Source organism: Triturus cristatus, chromosome 4_2, assembly GCF_964204655.1.
Source record: "Triturus cristatus chromosome 4_2, aTriCri1.1, whole genome shotgun sequence".
Classification (NCBI taxonomy): domain Eukaryota; kingdom Metazoa; phylum Chordata; class Amphibia; order Caudata; family Salamandridae; genus Triturus; species Triturus cristatus.
This window is the reverse complement of record NC_140586.1, coordinates 245,163,348-245,184,385: the sequence shown is the minus strand read 5'-3', so window position 1 is coordinate 245,184,385 and position 21,038 is coordinate 245,163,348. Positions and strand designations below refer to the sequence as shown.

At 46.8% G+C, this 21,038-nt stretch overlaps 1 protein-coding gene across 2 annotated transcripts in view; it reads left to right on the top strand.

Annotated features, from left to right (window-relative positions):
• The window catches only part of LOC146833558 (E3 ubiquitin-protein ligase TRIM39-like), a 556,215-nt gene that overhangs the window by 357,463 nt on the left and 177,714 nt on the right, over positions 1–21,038 (top strand). For both annotated transcript variants that reach the window (XM_085601414.1, XM_085601415.1), the window contains one exon: positions 12,657–12,679. In XM_085601414.1, the coding sequence (XP_085457540.1) occupies positions 12,657–12,679 (23 nt within the window). The remainder of the gene's footprint in view (positions 1–12,656; positions 12,680–21,038) is intronic.

The following is a 21,038-nucleotide window of genomic DNA, read 5'->3' as shown; positions in this document are numbered from 1 at the left end:
TCGCAGAGCCACTCTCATAACCATGTACTCACCCATGCGGTCACTCACTGACCCATACCTACTCACTCACCAATGCAACTCACACAGCCACACACTCTCCCCAACCACTTATTCAGTCATACAACTAATCACACAGCCATTCAATCACCCATACCACTATTCACACAACCACTTACATACTCATTCACACATCCATACAACCACCTACACACCAGCTCACTCACCCATACACTCACATGTCACTCTCCAATACAGCCCCTCACACACTAACTCACTTTTAAAAAAAAATATCTTTATTGACATGAGAGACGAGGATACATCTTCGACATATTCTGAAACTTTACATCAAAGGGAGACCAGTGAATCAAAAAAGGAAATGTAAGATAAATAAAACTAAAAAACACAAATATATACATACAGTGCCATATACCTCATAGAAGCAGCACTTAGCATATTATTGCCTCCCTTTATCCCCTCATTCAATATAGCATACTGTTTTGCCTGTCTGTTACAACAAAACCTTTTATTTCAACTGAACTATCGCCCCTCCCTACCCATGCCGCCCCCCTGGTCTGTGTAACCACCTTTTCTACCTATCCCTATATACCATTTGTTAGAAATGAGGGGACTCTGGTTGGCGCAGGCAAGTACCAGCGACAAGCGGGGACCCTTTACTTCTAGTCAGGGCGAAGGATGGCTCCTTAGAATAACCCTTGCTCACCCTCTAGGTGCGTGGCGCAAGCAATCAAGGCTAAACCTCCGGGCGTACGCGGTTAAGCATTGGCAATCATAGACACAGTAAATTCATTACATGCACCACAAACGGACACTAGGCAGGTTGTAGAGAAAAATAAGGTTTTTATATACTGTTATGCAGACTTCGTACAGGGCCCCTACGTTGAACAGGTGGGGCCACAATTTCTATTCTTATGGCAAGTTCTTTTATACGTAGCAACAAGGAGAGCTGTGGATCTTTAGCGTGCTTCGCGCTGATGAGGCAACCAGGGAGAGCGTGCCGGAGAGCAGGGAAAACAAACGTTGCGGACCCTGGATCCAATGCGAACTCTCGGTCGAGTTCGGGAGTTATAGTACCTTGTTTCTTTGCAGCAAAGGTGGTTGCGGGGCATCCAGCGGCTCTTGTAAGAGAGCGAGGCGGCATCCGGGGCTCCCACACTTTACGGGGGGGGGGGTCCGATCCTTCAGGCTCACAGGGGGAGCGGGGTGCTCAGATGGGGCAGGTGAGCAGAGCGGGGCAGCCGGGCACGCAGTCTACGTCCGGGCCGTTCGAGGCTTTGGGATGCTCACAATGCCGATTCCGGCGGGAGGGGTGAAGGTGCGCAGCAGGCCTCCAGCGGGTGAGGTGACGGGGACAGCCCAGCACAGCGTAGAGAGCGGCTCAGATCGAGCGAGGCTCTATTCAAGGCAGGGGCAGCCAAGCAGCCCGGTCACGGCTCGAGGAGGGGCTTACAAGCATGAGGGTCACAGCTCCGGCGAGGGAAGGAACACCACGGTCCAGCGGCAGGCGGGTGAAGGTCAGGATGAGCCCAATGGTCCTGGGGCTCAGTTCAGGGGGTAAGATCACTTCCAGGCCCTTGGATATCGTTTTTGGGAAGCACAAGATTCTTGAAATAAAAATGCAGCAAATCTTTGGTGAAGGGTTCCTCTTCTCTCCTTTGGCAGTAAGGACACCACTGCAGGCCAGTCCCCCAGGATAGGGACAGTCTTCCTCCTTACAGCTTTCCTGGCGCCTCCTCCTCAGGCAGAGATTCTTCGTGGTTCAAAGCGGATCTGATTTCTTAGGAGCAGGGCTCCTACATTTATACTACATTTCTTTTGTTCTCCCAGGCCAGGGGGGCCCTTGCCTAGTTCAGTCCAGTTCTTGAGCACTTTGTTGACGCGAGGCAGGCTTCTTCTTTCAGAGTGCAGGGCAGAGTCATCAGACGCTCCACAGGGGGCGGAGCCGGTATTGTGGTGGCAGAGCACAGTCCTATTCAGAGTCCGGGTGTACTCCTCCCACCTATCTACCTGTCAATCTTTCTATTCACCTCCAGGCTACCTAGCCCTGCCCATCTGGGTTTTCCCAGCCCTGTCACTCACACAAGCCAGACAGCAGATACACATCACGCAGAGGTGGGCTGAAATGGTTAGGCAAGCAAAGGCCAACTTTCTAAAAGTGGCATTTGCAAACGCAGAATATTGAAATAAACCTTAGTTCAGGCATACTAAACTTGATCCTCTACCATGTTCCCTGGGCATGTTAGGATCATAGGATGTAACAATCTTAACAGCCCATTCTGGCCTATGAGAACAGGGTAGCCTTACAATAGTGAAAAACGAAAATGGCTGTAATTCACTATTAGGACATGCCACACACATCAGGGCTTGTCCTACCTTATGCTTACAACGCACCCTTCCCTTGGGCCTACCATAGGGGTGACTAACATGAAGTTAAGGGAAGGTTTAGGGACTGGCAAGTGTGTGCACTTGCCAGTCAGCATGTCAGTACCAGACCGCACGCAGGTTCTGCAATGGCAGACCTAGACACATTTTACCAGGCTGCTTCTGTGGGTGGCACAACCAGTGCTGCAAGCCCACCAGCAGTATTTGCATTTACACGCCCTGGTACTCCTGGTGCACTTTACTAGGGTCTGACAGTAAACCAAATAAGCCAATCATGGAATCCAACCAACATATACATTTTACATAGGGAGCACTTGCACTGGTTGGCAGTGGCACAGTGCGCTGAGCGGCCAACACCATAAAAACACATGAGGCAGAGCAACAAAAATTGGAAGGGAGACTCACGCCAAAGTGCCAGGTCTAACACCATTTCTCATTTCAAAATCCTGTATCGTCCTACCTCATGTAGGGGTCACCCTATTATCTTGCGGCCTCTCAGTCTGTTATTGGACTGGGAACCAGCAGGTGTCTGATCAGTCTGCATATCCCTCAGCATTGCCCTCCAGGTCTGTAAGTCATCCTCCACTTTATCGTCACATCTGATCCACTGCATTTGGGCATTCTCAGCTGTGGCCCATTCATTTACATCCTGCATCCACCCGGACACCCTTGGTGGGTCGTGGCCTATCAATGAGATGGCTATCCGTCGTTTTGCCAGCACCAGACCCAAGAGGACGAATTTCCTACTAAGATTCTTATTTTTAGGCCGAGGCAGTAAACCCAGCAGGACCCTACAGATCTCCCGAGTTAATACCCACCCTGTTGCCTCCTGTAACGTAACCAGAATCTCGGTCCAGTAAGGACCCATGATCCGACAGGACCATGACATATGTATGAAATCCGCGTCCCGACACTGCGCCGAGAGGTCTGGATATATCATGTTGAATCTTTTGGGAGTAAGGTATGTTTGATGAACAAAATTATATTGTATCAATTTAAAACTGGTGTTCGTGCTCACCTGCTTCACCCCCTCATGGATTTTAATCCAATCCTTATTTGTTATGGGGTCTTCCACCACTACAGCCCATCTTTCCTGTATAGGGAGTGTGGGAACCATTTTGTCCTCCCGGATTGCCCGATATAAATGCGATACAAATCTCCGTCCTTGGGCCATATATAACCAGATCTGCAACACATTAGCAGCAGGAGGTTCCTCGGGAAACGAGGGCCATAACTCCCTAGCGACCTGAGCTATTTTCTCATATTGCAGAAACTGCCCATTGCCCAGACCAAAGATGTCCACCGCCTGCTCTTGTGTCATATATTGTTTGTCATACAGGTCACCCATCGTAAGGTATCCCCCCACCCCTGCCATCTACGTACAGACATAGAAGATGAAATTTTAACACTAACTCACTTAACCAAACACCCACTCAAACAGCCACTCAGCCACTCACCCATACACCCACCCATAGAGCCATTCACACCCACCTACTCGCTCACCAATAGAGCCACTTACACAGCCAATCAGACTCCCACATACCCAGCCATAGAGCCTCTCATTCAGCTACTCACACATCCACTCATACAGTCAGTCACACACACAGATTCAGACATACACATAGCCGCTCAGATGGCATGTTAAAAACACTATCACTCAGTGTTAGACGGCGACCTCAGAGGAGCCCGGAAGGGGGTCCTGACTACCCTGAGACCCACCCTCGAAGTATCGTAGCCGGGCACTGGCGGGAGACTCCTCAGGGGGAGGAATCTCGTATCTAGGATCGTACTTCTGGCACCACACAACAGAGTCACCACACCGTGTGTTCTTAGAAATCAATCTTTATCAATTAGGTTAGCACTGCAAATATGTACAAGGAGAGCGCGGGCTCAATGAGTCTCGGAAGGGATAGGGGGTAGCGGGACAGTCTCTGGCAAAGGTTCAAGGCAGGGACGTACCCGGCGCACAGCTCACAATCCTCGAGCTGGGGGATACGCTTGTTGTAGTTGGGGTCCGGCGGGACCGTGGGAGTCTGTGGGAACCGCGAGTCACTCAGCGGGCTCAGGTACAAGTTCGGAGGTCTTACGATCTTCAGGGAGCCGCGAGTCACTCAGCAGGCTCAGGTACAAGTTCGGAGGTCTTACGATCTTCAGGGAGCCGCGAGTCACTCAGCAGGCTCAGGTACAAGTTCGGAGGTCTTACGATCTTCAGGGAGCCGCGAGTCACTCAGCAGTGCTCAGGGGGGGTCTAAGTTCCAGGAGCCGCGACCGCGTCAGCAGGCTCTCGTTGTTCCAGCGTCGAATCTGCCGGACAGTCCCAGAGCACCCCTTGTTATAGGTCGACCCCTCTTTGCTGTCCGGAGTCTGAGCAGGCAGGGGTCTTGTCACCTGGGGGTCGCTTGTCGGGGTTTCCTGCCAGTGTCTTTTGATCCTTTCAGGGCCGGGTCGGGAGGAGCCCCAGACACCCAGCAGGCATGGAGCCAGCCCTCAGGGAGGCCGGAGGGCCGATCGAAACCCATCGTCCCAGGGGGGTTCAGAGGTGCGATAGAAACTGCTCCTCCCTCTCTCATCCCCTGGCAGGCGGGATGTCCTCCAGCCGGAGTGGCGCCTCTAGGCCCGGGTCGCGCTGGGGCCGGGCGGCCATCTTGGTGCATGAAGTGGGCACGCGGGCCCGGGGTGGCCGAAAGGAGAGAGGCCATGGATGAGGATGTCCGGGTCGGGTGCGGGTGTTCTGGTGGGAAGGATCGGCTAGGCCGGGTGCTTGGGGCTGCAGGCACCAGGTTAGGTGGTGCGGGGCGCAAGTAGAGCCATGCTACGAGGCCGGGTCCAACACTCAGTAGTAAAGAAAGAATAGCAATTTCACTTGCGCTTTAGCTTAGTATATATCTTCAAGTCTCAAATGTTTTAGAAACACTCACTGGATGTCATCAGTGATGTAATTTTAGATGTCATGAGTGATGTAATATGTGAGGTCATGAGCAGTGCACTGCGGGGGTGTAACTTGCAGTTGGCTCCGGTAACTAGAACTACTGAATTTCATTGGTTTTGTAAAAGTAAAATCTGAGCCTAGCTATAACGTCCCTGTAACCTTTGGGTTTTCCACACAAAACACACACACACTACCACACACCACACATCTACTGGCAAAAGCCAGAAGGTAGGTAGAGTTAGGACCAACTTTTCTCATTGACAAACTGCTAATTGTTTTTCTAATAACTTTGGCGCAGTTTGATAAATGTTTACGATATTTTCAAAAGTGGTGTAATGGTTACTCTAGCTGTTGTCTGGAAATTTTCATGGTGATTCGTGAAGCTGGGGCAGAGAAAAAGGGGATCCCAAACCACTTTTTCTCCATGCGATGTGTTTGGGGATTTTGCAAGATTTAGACATAGCTACAGCCTGGACCGCTGGACGGAAGTACACAAAATTTGAGAGAAGGCTAGCTCTTTCCTCTGCTCCAGTCCCAGGATGCTTCTTTTCGGTCCAGGGAGGACCTGGCTTGGCAGTTCGGGCTGGACTGTTCCCGTGAGGACCAGGGTCAAGACTGATTTGCATATGGCTGGGTCCAAACTGGGGTGGCCTAGTGAATGGATTTAACCCTGATTTCTTGACTGGTGGTGAATGTATGATTCTTTCAGCATTCCGTCCGTCATTTGTTTACATATCAGCCTTCTAAAAGTAGCATTTCAGAATTGCACCATGGGTCGTGATTTTAAATTGTTATTCCTGAGAAGCCAGACTTGGCCTTAAATCTTCCTAATTGGAAATTACACTTCTAAAATGTAATCCGGTAATTTCAATGCTCTCCTATAGGAGAGATAGTCCTTGCAATAGTTAAAAACAACTTGGGGAGTTTTTCACTACCAAGAAATATAAAACTTAAAAAATGACATGTCCTGCCTTTTAAATACATTGCACCCAGCACTGTGGGTTATACAGAGCCCACCTTAGTGGTGACTTGTATGCATAAAAAGGGAAAGTTTGGGCCTGACAAAAGGGCTGTTTTGCTAGGTCGCCATGGCCGTGTAAACTGCACACATATGCTCTGCAGTGGCAGGCCTGAGACTTAGTTAAATGGGCTACTTGTGTCGGTGGCACAATCAGTGCTGCAGCCCCACTAATGGCATTTAATTTACAGGCCCTAGGTACAAGGGGTACCACTTTACTAGGGACTTGTAAGTAAATTAAGTATATCAATTGGGAATGATCCAATATTGGAAGAAAGAGGAGGGACTGGGCTTTTAGAAAGGTCCAGCATACATGCCCAGGCTAAACATAAGGAGAAAGGGTATGCAGTTCCTAATGAAAGGGCTATGAGGGAGGGAGGGAGGGTGTGGGACCGGAGTGGTCCCTAACTATATACTGATAGTACTGGTGAGAAAGGGGAGGGACTGGGGAGTCCTTCCTTTCGGAATAAGGGCCCTCACACACCCAGCCTGCTGGGTGTCATGCTTCATCATCGGGCATGCTCCTCGTCGGGTCGGCGCTGCAATACCCGACGGGCACCCTAAGCAGGGGCTCTTTGACGGAGATCTTTTTATTCCTTGCCGTATGGTGCAGTGGGTGTAAGGGACCTTGGAAGTGTAGGAGTGCAAAAGTGTGGATTAAAACCGGGAAATGGAAGAGTCAGGTAAATTAAACTTTAATAGTCCTGCCTTCCCCCTGGTTAAAAGTGAAGTTGGTGACTCACTGCTATAATGGTGCAGTGTGTAGCGCTCCGTCTCGTCTGGTCAACATGTTTCTTGCCTGTTTAAGTCAGGATGATTACTGCATTTATTGCACAGAACTGTGCCTTTATGAACCGTGATATCTGTGTTCTCCTTTGGCTTTCAATAATTCGTTGAGGTGCTTACTCCTTTCATAAGCAAACAATGGTTTGTCTGAGAATATTCCATTAAAATCTAACTCCAACTGTAGCATTGGCTAATATTTAAGGGTGATGTTCTTCAGTCCAGAACTTTCAGTTGAAAATTTAGATACCAGGACCATTCTGTTTGATTTGGTCTTTGCTTTCTGTGGAGTAGTTGCATGCTGGATATAGTTGATGCTCTAGGTGTGGCCATGGTAAGTACATTGGTGGGGATATCCTCTGTCTTTGAAACTGTCTGTCATGTTGGATGTGAGTTGATCGGAGCAGACATGATTCTCTTGACTCTCAGCAATTGTGAGTATGGCAAATCAACTTTAAGTGCGTTCTGACGAAAGCTGTCGAAATGCAATAGATTATTGCAATAGGTTTCTTTTCTGTATAGGGTGACCTCAAGTTGATAGTTAATATTGACAATCACATCCAGAAAGCTGATCATCCGGTTATTGATATCATAACTGAAACCGATGCAATAGTTTATTTGATTCAGACTTTAAATGGCTGATGTTACCTCATCTTTAGTACCTTGCCAAATAACAAAAATGTCATCTATGTATCTCAAAAATGTTACAATGTTTTTTGCGTGCGTCGTTCAAAACATTATCCAACTTGAATTTATGCATGAACAGGTTGGCGTAACTGGAAGCTGCGCAATTTCCCATGGATGCCCCTGTGAGTTACAAAAATAACTTCTCCTTGTATAAAAAAAATTAGCTGTGATAGAGTGAATTGAAGCAACTCCAAAAGACTAATATTTAACTCTTGCTTCATATTCGATTTAAGTAAGAAATTCTACTGCTTCAATGCCTAAATCATGTGGGTTTGAAGTATATAGACTTCACGTCTATAGTACATAGAAATACTTCTTTGTTCATCGATTTCTGATTTTCAGCAGGAATTCAGTTGTCTTTGATGTAGGTTGTTATGCTCTGCTCAAATTCCTGTAGGTGTAGGTCTAGATACTTTCAAACTGGTTCATGTATTGAACCACGTGTAGACACTATGGCCTCATTGGTGGTTTCCATAGATCTTTGTGGATTTTAGGTACCATGTGTAATGTAGGACTTCTGGGGAACTCCTGTATCAAATACCTTCGATCTGTTTCTGTGATTGTCATAGGCTACCGCTTTGTCCATCAGCTTTCAGTTCACTTCTGAATTCTTCAGTTTGATTGTGCCCTAGTTCTATGTATGTTGTATCTTCCACATGTTCAGCAACTTTGTAGTTGTAGTAGGATATATACATTAATACTAAGGCCCCACCTTTATCTGCTTTATAACATTTAATATCTGGATTGTTTGCCAACTGTTGTATGATGCTTCTTTCTTTGGTGGTCGAGTTCGATCGTCTAGTTCCCCTGGTTCTAAAGAGATGTGAGTCGTCTTTTACTAAAGTTTCGAAGGCATCCAGTATCTTATGGCTAACGGGTGCCATGTAGGTACTCTTGGGTTTCAAACACTTCAAGGTGTCCTCTGTCCTAGGTTGTTGCTCAGGGACAATATTTTCAAAAAAGTCTTAATCGGAGTGGTTGCAGGAACTTAAACACACTAACCTCCGCCTCTAGTATGTTGGAGTTGTAGGTGGGCACAAACTAAGTTCCCTTTTGTAAGATTTTCGTTTTCAATGGACTTTAATTATATGAAGAAATATTGATGACCAAATTCTTCTGACTCGCGTCCTTGGACTCCTGGTTATTCTTTGATGCGGTTGGATCGGTACTTGCATCTACCCTTGCCCCTCCTGGTTCGTCGTTTCCGAAGTGGCCTGTTCCTAAAAAAGGAACCGTGATTTTGCTTTGTGTAACTGGTGTTGACGAGGTCCCAGCCTGTGACTTGTTTCTCTGTCTGATGGTCGTTCGGGTCAACTCGTTCATTTATTCGCTTGTTCATCTCAGTCGCTACCTGCTGATGAAGTTTTGGTATCTGTAGACTTCGGCCCAGTTGTATACTTCGCTTAGTTTAGTCTATGGTGTCCCTTCGAAATTTCCTAACTTTTCGTTTCTTGTAAGCCGGGACAATTGTTCATTGATATCCTGTAAGATCTTAGACCATTCGTCAGCACTTAATTTGGACGAGAACTCTTTTCAAATGGTTGATTTCACTGCTCAATTCTTCCAAAATGTTTGATAGGTCTTCTAAGATCAGTAAAAGTAAGTCTAACATTTGTTTAGAATTCCATACCATCTGTCTGTAAACTTGGAATCATTCTTTCAAAAGGATGGTTTCAAGGGGATCCTGAGTCTCCTAGGAAAACACTGATATCTCCTGTGTTTACTAGAGTGTAACCACTGGCTTATCTCCCTTTTGGTTAAATATAGCAATTGTTTGCTATTACTCTGGACTGAACCTGAGCTGGTGGTAGTTTCAATCTCGCCGATGAGTGAATACATTCTGTGCTTCATTTTCCGCAAACATGAAGGTGCCTGCTCTTTTATTTGTTAAGTTAGATCTATTCGTAGGACATGTTCACGTCGGGTGCTGTGTATCCTGGTCACACAAGGAATTATGAAATGAACAGATATGGATCACTCACTCCGTGGGTTTCTCCTTCTTTGATGGGATACTATAACAGAAATTTGGGGGTTGGTCTGAGTGTAGAAATGTATCGTCCTCTGATCCTGGACGTGTGAACGTGAAAACTGTTGCGCTGTCCCACAGGGAAGTGTCCCTTTGGTGCACTGCTGGATACCAAATGGAAATCAAAGTTTGATCATTCAATCCAAATTCAACTTGTGGCTTCAATGTAGTTTTATTCTTCAAAGTAAATGTTTTTTCTTTCGTGGTTATGGTTATTCACATCAAGTGTGTGAAAAATAACCCATGTACATCAATGGTAGACATCAAACAAGGTAAACGATATCCCCAATGCATTTCAGGCAAGACCCTGCCCTTAATCAGGGGATATATTCCTAAAAAGAATCAAACAAGGCAAAAATTATTCAAGTCACGAGGGTGTCCGAAGAAATGGGATAGGAAATGGGGCAAATGGATTATATATCGTGGCAGTCTATGTATTTTCCCATCGGCGGAACTGGAAATGCAACATGGGGGGGAGTGAGGTATTTGAATATGATTGTGATTCTTCTCTCCTAAGCAACTGCGATGACATATAAAGCAATTGTTTGGAATGTTATATTGAACCTGTATGTGATTCTATTGTTGAAACAACTAATAAAAAGATTAACAAAAAAAAAAGGCAAAAATTAAACGACTGAGGTGTGGACTAACCACCACCCCCAGACTTAAAGACCTCCCAACTTGTGCACTAACCCCGGCAGACAGGGAGTTTCTTGAGGGAGAGGTTACCTTGGAAAAGCTTGGAATGGCTCTTATAAAACTACAGTCAGGCAATACCCTGGGGCCCAATGAGTTTCCTACAGAATTATTTAAGGCGTTCAAGTCACAGCTTCTGGAGCCTCTGTGGACGGTCTTCATTGAGATCGCTCAGGAAAGGGCACTTCCCTAGATGTTTGCGCTACAGAACTAGTGGTCATTCCAGAGCCAGGGCTCACCCTGGACTGCTGCACTTCTTACCGCCATATCGCTTGTCTCAGTGTTGAAACTAAAATGTAGGCACAGTCCCTCGTCAGTCACCTAACACGGTTATCTGGTCCTAGGTCCACCTGGACCAATCCAGGTTGAGGCCCCACATCGCCACCCATCACAATATTAGGAGGGTTACAGTGCCATTGTGCTGGCTGACCGATTACTAGGGACACATGCACTTCTCCTTGCAGATTTCCACAAGGCCTTTGACTTGTGGGATAGGAATACCTGTTTACATTACTGGCTTAGTGAGACTCCGGCCCTAAATTTATCTGGTGGGTCTGTCTAATGTATACATACATTTTGGCGCGGGTGAAGATAGGACGCTCGGTATCGGACCTCTTCCCCGTGTAGCGAGGCACTCGTCATGGCTGTGTTTGTGGTGGCGATGGAGCCCCTGTTGCAGATCTTCGAATGGACATCAGAGGATAGACTAGGTGGCGATATTCCCTGATGTCCTGATTTTCCTTGCTGAGCCCCAAGACTCTGGGCCTCATGCCCTTCAGATATTTAGAATTTGGGGGGATTTTTTGGGGCTAACTTTCAGCAAGGCCACATACTCCCTCTACCCCATCAGATGTCCTACTTTGGCACTCCTTTGGCCAGCAGACATTCAGATCTGATGGGAAGGCTTTAAATACCGTTGGGTCTAGATTACGCTGGATTTCCAGGAAGCCTGGGACAAATCTTCAATCTCAAATTGCTGCACTGAGACTTGAGTTTCTGGGCAGCACTCCCATTGTCTTGTCTTTTCTGGGTCACTCATCCATTCACAAGATGGTAACACTGCGATGCCTTTTGTATCCGCTCCAGAACTTCCTGTACCTCACCCCAATCCTCTTGTGCAACTTGAGGCCTTGCTTCAGGGCTTCTCATGGGGCAGTCGTCGCACCGCAACCCTCCCACCCTGGATCTGTGGTTAATTCACCTGACACTTTAGGCTGGTTGCAGGAGGTGTGGAAGTGGAACTTGGGTGCGCGACTAAGGATGACTGGCGGGAGGCACGCCCCTTCCCTAGGCAAGTCATGATTGTCTCACAGTATAAAACCATTAAATTGATATAGCTACAACCGAGCCTACTACACCAGGAAACCGCTTTGGAAGATGGGAGTGTTTTCCCCGGCAGACTGCCTACGGTGTCCCAATCATAAGGCAGGCTTCCTCTATAAAACTTGGTCCTGTGTGGGGCTGGCCCATTGATCCCTAGGGACCCAAAGGTTGCTCTCCTACACATATCCCTGGACTTAAATATGAAGATATCAGCTGGGCCTACTATGGATGGGATTCTTTGTGGCTAAAGGATCTAGCAAACTAGGAAAACTGGAATTGTTAATTTCACATTTTTTTTTTAAGCGAAAATAGCACAAAAAAATGTAACGCGCCAACCATGGTCATGTTGTTTTGCTTGACCAGTATCTAGGAATCAGTAAAGGGTTTGTCTTGGTGTCATAGTAGTTATTAAAATAGTTTTTTCTAAATTGGTTTGCGCTTTTACTTATGTTTTGACTTTTACTGTTTTAGTACTGCATACATTCTTTACACTTTGCTTCTAAGTTAAGACTGTCAGCTCTGTACCATAACTACTAGGGGGTCGAGGTCAATTTAGTGACTCTAGTGATTCACCTTAACAAGTGTTGGGGCTATTGATTGGGGTGGGTACCTCACACCTACACTAATACCCCCATTTCTTACACTATCCAGTACATTGGAAAGAGTTATTTCACATTTTATTGATGGTTGTGTTAAATGAAGCTTGAGTTTCACAAGTTGTTCATCACTGAACTGCTGCAAAAGCTTAATGTTTGTGCTGCGGGAACTAATGTTGGTTTCTGTTTTTTTTGCAGGATGTCAAAAGCACCCTAAAAAAGTAAGTCTGGTTTATTCTTATCCTCTGCATGTATTGATTATCCCCACTTGTAACGCTGTAATGTCAATTCTCAGCTTGCATGTTTTGATTATGCCCACTTGTAACGCTGGAATGTCAATTCTCAGCTTGCACATATTCTCTTCTCTGGAAAGGAAATACCATGAGAGAACTACATACTTTATTTTAGATGCTGTGGCGTATGTCTGTGGATGTGTTCATCCAGTCCATTGAAACTTTGTTCAGTTTTCAACACCCCTTCCTGGCCTTCACTCAACTACTTAAAAAAAAAAACTCCCCATGGGCTCAAACCTCATGAGGATCCTTAAATCACAATTATGTTGCTCAGCTACTCTACTAGATTGAACATACCTTTATTTTTCACAAATGTACTTGAAGTCACTAGAAAACTTTAGCCATCTGACTTCTGTTCTCCATATTCTATTCAATCTTCAGATGCCTCCTATTTGTTTTCACGATAATCTTTGTTTTCAGAACCCTTACCCCATTTGACAGAACTCCTTATTTCTCACCAGTTCTCGTAGACATTCTACTAATACTCAGTCTACTTCCTCCAGTGTGCAGATCTCTCCTTGCTTTAGTTCCATTGATGGTTTCTGCTCAAGAAAGCCACAGTTGCAAACGAGAAGTTTACTTTTCCTCTGTTGCCGTTTCGTGCCTGCAGATTGAAGTTCAGTGGATATCGAAGTGGAAATGTACTCCACCAACTTCTGTGCTGCTTCGTTGTGACCAGAGGCAGCACTGATGTGACTGCATGTATAGGAGATAAGCTTACAGAAGGACACAGATGGCCACTGCTCGACCTGAATGTTTGTGCTCTTCACAGAAAACAAATCACAAAGAACTTAAACATTTTGAGGTTTTGGGATGCCCAGAAGGCCAGTTGATGACGATAGGAAGTCAGATGCTGGACCCCCATTTGGTCTTATTCAGTTTGTGTTCAGGGAGATTCTGGCATTCTTGCCGTTCCATTGGAGTTCAGATACAAGTTTGTAGACAGATTTTTTTTTTTGAAAACCTTTATTGACAGTTCAATAAGAACAAGTATGGGCCTACAACCCCCCAGGGCCGGCCGCTAAGCAATCAGAGCAATAACGACAAGTACAAACACAGGCAGCACTACGGGGAGCAAAATCGTACTGCTAATACTGTGAACAGCGTAAGTAGGGCACCAGGAGAAAAAGGTTTTCATTTTATGATGAGACAAGGCAGAAGGATCAGGTGACAAGCAATTTTAAAACAACGATCACGGATCTGCAGAGTAATGAACGTTAGCGATTTACAGCAATCTATTAGGTCAATGGCGCAAACACAAGAGCATCAGGATGGGGAAGAACATAATATACAGTTGCGCCCGCAGTCCCCCGCCAGAACTCCCCAAGAACACCCCGGAAGTTGTGAACACATGGAACGGCAACGAGGCATAGCAAAAGGGGGTGTATCACGCTGATCCCAGAAAAAGAAAAAACAAAAAGAATCAGAGAAGAAAAAGGAGGCCATGGAAAAAGAGATGAAAGAATACAGAATCCCCTCCCCCAACCCCCCACCCTGCACCTCTGCAGATGAGTACGCCCCCCCCCCCCCAGCAGTGTGCCTGTCGCCCTGGAACCAGACCCGAAATATAGGAGAGTAGGGAAAAAGAAGTAGGAAAGGACCCCCACCAGGCGGGGGGGTAGAGAAAGTATTTATAAACTGGAGGAGGGCCTTCATAACAGACCCCCGGCGTTCTCCCTCCCGCACGGTAAGGTTCCCCTAAAGTGAACAAGGAACAGCACAAAGACAAAGACAATCTTCTCAAACCACGATGGGGAGCATTATGCACCTATTGTGCCAGTAGCCATGTCAGGAGAGCACGCCACCCCTAAGCCCGCCCGTCCACTAGGCGACCACCCCCGAGGGGCCAGCCTTATCCCTGACCACTCTTTGGAATTCTGCCCATGCCAACCCCTCGACCCAGCACCATACCCAATGTTCCTAGGCAGAGAAATGTCCAACAACGACAGAGAAGCGACGCACACAGGTGGGGTGGAAGTCTCTGAGCATCAACACAGTCCGCCGCGTGAAGAAACAGGCTTCCCAGTGCTGCCCTAGGATCTGCACTGCATGCAAGGTTCAGGGAGGCAGAAGCAGCCAAAGCAGACATTAGTTGCTGGAGTTGTCCCTGGGTCGCAGGAGGGCATGTACGGGATGAGGCCACCACATCCCACTCAGGTCCAACGCCTCCGGGACAGATCAGGCCCTCAGAAGGTCGAACACACTGTAGCATACTGGCCGGGGCGTCCAGTTGTGTACTAACCTCAGGGGTGGCCGCCACAGCGTCCTCCTGCGCGCAGTGTGGGTAGTCTCTGTGTTCGTGCGGACAGGCGGGCCGCCACTGCCCCAACTCCGACGCCACATCATCGAGCTTACTCCCCAAGATCACGAAACCATGAACCAAGGAGGAGTGAAGAGTACCAAGAGCCTCGAGGAGGTCGTCGTACCCCAGCTCAGCTCTCTGCGATCTCGCCGCCATACTCCCAGAAGTCGTACGCTCACAGGCCCGCTGCGGCCCAGCGGACAGGATGGTAGGCTTCATCGCCCAAAGATGGCCGCCAAGTATGCCCGACCCTCACCGGGGCCGGGACAAGCGTCGCAATGTCCACGTCGCGGGTGACCGGGTTCCGGGGGCAGGCAAAAAACTATCCGTGATCACGGGCAACAGTCGTCCCCACCACGGACCAGCTCCCGTAGAAATCCGGGGGCGGCCCGCAGTGATCGGGGCAGGATACGGACGGCGGCCGGGCAGCTCACCAGCAAGGCAGGGGCAGTCACCGGAAGATCTAAGATTTGCACCCCCGGTCATGCACTCGGTCCGCTACGCTGGGCAGTAGAAGTGACCATGCCGAAATGTAGGCCGAGTTTGGCACCGCTCCGGTGGGCCGACTCTACCCAGTCACCACTGGCCGCTGTTGTCGCACTGCCACCCGGCCACGGCGACCACTCGATGTCCCGGCTCCAGGGCCGCACAGGCCGCAAAGTTCAGATGCAGTTTTCTCCGGTGATACCGCAGCTAGAAACCTCGGAGTCACACAGTCGGGAGCCCCTCTCCTTCAGAAACACGACCACGTAGCACAGGTTGAGGATCTCAGGCAGGATATCCGTGCGGGATGCGGAGGTTCACGGAGCCGGGAGTCTACGCTGCCGTCCCGGTCGCCATCTTGGCTCCTCCCCTTGTAGACAGATTTAAACAAGCATTGGCATAGCCAATGGGTCTCACCTTTGATGCTTTGGGTTTAGCTAGAGCTATTGGTTTTGCCAATGTTTGTTAGCTGAGTTGGTGTGTTCAAACCTCCGAGAATATAGCATGCCTCGCAGAGCAGCATATGCTCTGTCTCTAGACGCCTCAGTTTTTTCATCCCACTTAAAGCCCGTCGGTTTATTTACAAACACAGACAGGCCCTGTATCAAAATAAAATCATTACCACGAATACAACCTATTTAAGTTTGTTGTCCGCTTTTTCACAGGGACATAGAATCTTAAACAGGACATCAGCCAACTTTTCTACACGCATCAATGTTTCAGTACTACTCTGTGATCGGATTGTGCAGCAGGAAGCAGTGGCGTCCGTGTACACGCCAGGATTCCTTTGTATTTCTATTTTAGTGCTATCAAATATCCACTTAATAATGCTTGCAACTGTGAAGCAGTCAAACTAAGGGCTTTTACCTACTCCCAGAGGGGTGTTATATTATGACGTGCTGTAGTAATAAGCAGCGGGCGCATTTGTGGTACAGCTGCTACCCAGGAAGTCAGCGCCATTTAACCCGTATTAGCGTGGTCCTGTTGGGAAAGGAGCGTTGAAGTAGGCAGCAGCCTGGATGCATTACTTACAAGTAGCGCTGGCCTCGAGGCGCTTACTTGAACGAGGGCTATGTGCAACGATGTATTCAAGGGAATGGTGAGGCCCAGCACACATGAAATAAGTATTGAGACGTATGTGAGTGCTCTTCACTGTCATTAAGTAAAGCCCTGACGTCAGAGCCCTGATAGGCAGACAGGCTGGCTTGCAGATATATGCCGGATCTGATGTCATTAACTGACTATCGAGCTCCATGATATTAACACTTTACCTGCCCCTATACATAATTCATTCTGTCACGTGCGTCTTATGAACGAGAATTTTTAATCTCGGTTTCTATACAATCTGAGCCGTTGCGGAGGGCAACGGGCTATGGAGAACCACGCCTCCAGATAGCCGTAGGTGACCGGCTGCCCCACCCCCAAACATGGCGACCCGTACCTTTGTGCGAACCTTCATCGCGTCTGGAGGAGAAGCACAGCAGGCAGCTTCCTGACCCCGGCGCCAAGCGACAGGATTAAGTGCGCCCTTCCCGGAGTCCGTTCGCTTGATGATTGCTTTGTGACGGCCACCAGGGGAGCTGATAGACGCGGCAGTGTTCCAGAAGGTGAGAGGGAGACGTGCATTCTTTCCTCTCCCAAAACGACCGGTATTGCCGCTGGGGGATGCCGTCTGTTCCAACGTCGGGTGAGCTCAATTGAATATCGGCCTGACCCGCTCTAATACAGAAAAATATCCGTAATGGCAGAGACTCTGTAATAGTAAAATTGAGACTGGCATATTCAGAGGCACCAGTGGCTTAAAGGAAAGCAATAACAGAGCTTGTTGGCAACTTTTTCGTGGGGGAAAGCCGAATTTGGGCCAGGGGGAAAAATAATTAAATGATTAAGGAGGAAAAAAAAAAGAAAAGGTGAATAATAAAGTAAATTAAAGGGGAAGGAGGAAGAAAAAAAACCCCTGAGGCAACAATGGGAAAACCCCAGAAGGATGCAAGGAACACTGCCAAATCAAGTAAAGTAGATGTGGCAGCTCTCCTCAAAACCAAGCCAAGTTCAGGCGAGAAAAGCTACACTTTGGGCCAAGGAAACGGATAAGGGAAGCAACTCTAGTTCCTCTGCTCTTATTAGTACCCCTGTGAGCTCGGAGGACAAGTCTCCCGCCATCACGATTTCCCCACAATGTGAAGGGCCATTTGAATAAACGATCAGCCCGACTTGTGCTGTACTGGCGCCGACTGAAGCTGCCACCGTTCCAACTATGTCTCCTCAAGGTAGCCTAGTTCAGGACGATCCGAGGAAAGCTGATAAAGGAATGAAGGACTTTCCACTGTTTATAAAGAAATCTATTTTACAGCTGTCTCAGTCCTCCTCACCAACTTTAAATTTGGTTCCTAAACCACCGAGGGCATCACTGCTGGGGTCAGGATCGATTTCATCAGGATCTCCAGAAAAATTGCCCACTAAACATCAGTCAGGCAATAACCCGACGAAATTCTGAAAGTGATCACTTGGAAATCCAGTATCAACAGCAGGATTTAATTCAAGCACAAACTCCGGCAGTACCCTCTATATCTCCAAGTTTTGAAAATATAGGGGGAAATGCTAGGCCTAGGTTAAATTCCACTCAGACTCAAGAGGTGATAGACGTAGGCAGAAGAATTACGATTGATACCGCAGGGAGTCTGTTGTCTTTCCAGCCTCTGCCACATATTCAGTCGAGATCTCCAGGGCAAGCACCGCCAGAAACTGCGCTGTTCCAGGCGGGCCCATTGGTGGGAAATATAAGCATTGGAACTGATGATCCGTTAAGTAATTCATCTCAGAGTATGGAGACTAAAGGGATCTTTCAGCTAGATATCCGGGATATGTTGAATTTTAATTTTAGAAGAGGTCCGCGAAATAAAAATCCACAGCAAATGGGAATCAGAGATTGGGAAAAATCGCGGAAGTAATGACTGGATTTCCCGAAAGACTGAAGGAAGCGGAATCTAGAATATCTGTACTGGAGGATAAGGTGAATTTGGCTATGGGAGAGGCCAAAGAGGCGGCTAAAAGGAAAAATCACCTCGAGCAAACTGGAGGAACTTGAAAATCACTCTCGGAGGTCCAACCTCCGGATTGTTGGGGTTCCGGAAGGGATAGAAGGCTCCCAACCCCTCCCATGGGTAAACTAATTTATCAAACATGTCTTACCCGAGTTTGAGAGTGACCTCACCATTACAAGAGCTCATCGAGTTCCAGCGCGACCATTTTGAAATTCTACAATACCAAGAACTATCTTGTTAAATTTCACGGACTTCCGTATAAAGGAGAGGATTTTGACAAAAGCTATCCAGCAGAGACAGTTTACGGTGAATTTGACTAATAAGTGTCTTATATTCTCGGATATGACTGCTGCTGCTGCACGCAGGAGAAACGAATTTGTCAAAATTTTGCATTTGTTTAAGGCTTATGGCACGCAAGCATCAATTGCTCAGCAATCTAAACTGAGTTTTAGTTAAAGGAAAGTTTTTCATGTTTTCAGACCTTGATGAGGCCCAGGCTCTGTTAAACGAGGTTTCAGCAGCATCTAGTGCCTGAGAAAATAGTATATACACAGTCACTAGCAGTTATGGCAATATTAAGGGCGCCCCATCCAGAGATTTAAGTGGGGCAGGCTATGAGACTCAATGAGAAGCAATGTAATGTATTCATCGATAGGCTACTGTGAATTGGTAACTAAGAGTATTGATGATATTGGTTTTATCTACTTAGGTCAACCTCTTGGTAATTGAAAAAGGGGGGGGCAACAGGAGAAAGGGGGAAAAAAAGAAAGGGGTCTCTCCCACAATTAGTGTATAGACTTTGGATAAATTTGGATTGATTTCTTTTTTTTTTTTTTTTTACCGATGGTGTAATTTCATGACACCCAGGAAGTTAGATGGGAGGGGTAAAATGTGGCTAGTGTGGGTGGTAGGGTCTTTTCCACATTTCAAGGGGTGGGGTTTTTTTTTGGGTGGATAAGGCGGTATAGTAGGAAAGAGCACGAGCAGAAGCTTCTGAAGGTTCTGAAAGTTTAGGAAAAGTACAAGAAAAGATTTATCATGGAAACCAGTAAATGCAAGATCCTATCAGTTAACACTAATGGAATATTAAATAGAAAGAAATATGGGGCTCTTATTAGATGGCTATCCTCATTAAATCCCCAAGTTTTTTGTTTTTACAGGAGACGCATCTGAAATCTAATTCTCCAACTTTTTATACCCAAGGTTTTTTCAAAAGATTTTTTTGCATCTTCAGGAGCTGCAGTTAGAGGAGTAGCAATCTACTTCTCTAGCTAACTTCCCTGACAATGTATTCAAGTACACAGGGATACACATGGGAGGTGGTTATGGGTAATAGCCAAGCTATACGGGAAAACGTTAAATTTCATAAATTACTATGGTCCAATTTCAGATGAATTACACCCTTGACTCAAATTAATGATTTGTTGATAGGATCTCCCGGGCAGGTGGTATTTGGTGGGGATTATAATTTCATACTGGATATAAAGAAAGACACATCAAATAAAAATAAACAATTAAAACTAAATACAAAAAAAATAATGGGAACCATTATACAAGAATATCAATTGGTGGACCCCTGGCGGAATGCCAATCCTGATAAAGAATTTTACACCTGCTATTCACATAGTTTTCGGACAGCATCCCGAATAGACTTGCCTCCAGATCCCTTCAGATTCAAGATTCTGGCATGGCCTGCAATCCGTTTTCAGACCATGCTTATGTTGGGATAGAAATAGTGCTTGGGGGAAGATGTGGGGAACGCTCCAGGTGGCAGCTGGATCGTCTCCTTTTGCAAAATGAAGACAGGGTTAAAAGATTCAGAGTGGATTCTGGAGTATTTTAAGACTAATGAAAACACGGCTGCCCCCTTTTCAGTGTGGGGGGGGGTTTAAGGCAGCAGCTCGAGGGCAGATAATAGCCTACACGGCCGCCCAGTCTAATATCCGGCGGACTAAGATAGCCCAATTGCAAACTGGGGTTGATCGGGAATATGTTCTCCAACTCCAGCTTCTTCCCAATAAATATGAGACGGCAAGAACAGCATTGAGGGGTTTGTTTTGTTTTAGAAGAGGTTTGCAACTCACAAAGTTTTCAGCAGAGGGTCTATGAAGAGAGCCAGTTACTTGGCAAATTTCTAGCAAATTCCACAAGGAAAAAACAAGAATTGGCAACAATAACTAGAATTCTAGACCCTCCGACTGGATAAGAAATAGTTAACGGTAGTGATATTTTACAGACTTTTGTTCATTTCCACCAGTTATACTCCACTGAGTGTTTAGTGGAGGAGGGACAAATCCAGGAATATTTTATAAATTTGAATGTGTCCAAACTATCAGATAACCGGATTGGTGAATTGGGAAGGGAAGTAGAAGCTAGCGAAATCTCAGCAGCTATTAAATCAACAGCCGGGGCAAAAGCATGTGGGGAGGACGGCTTTCCCATCGAGTTTTATAAGGTA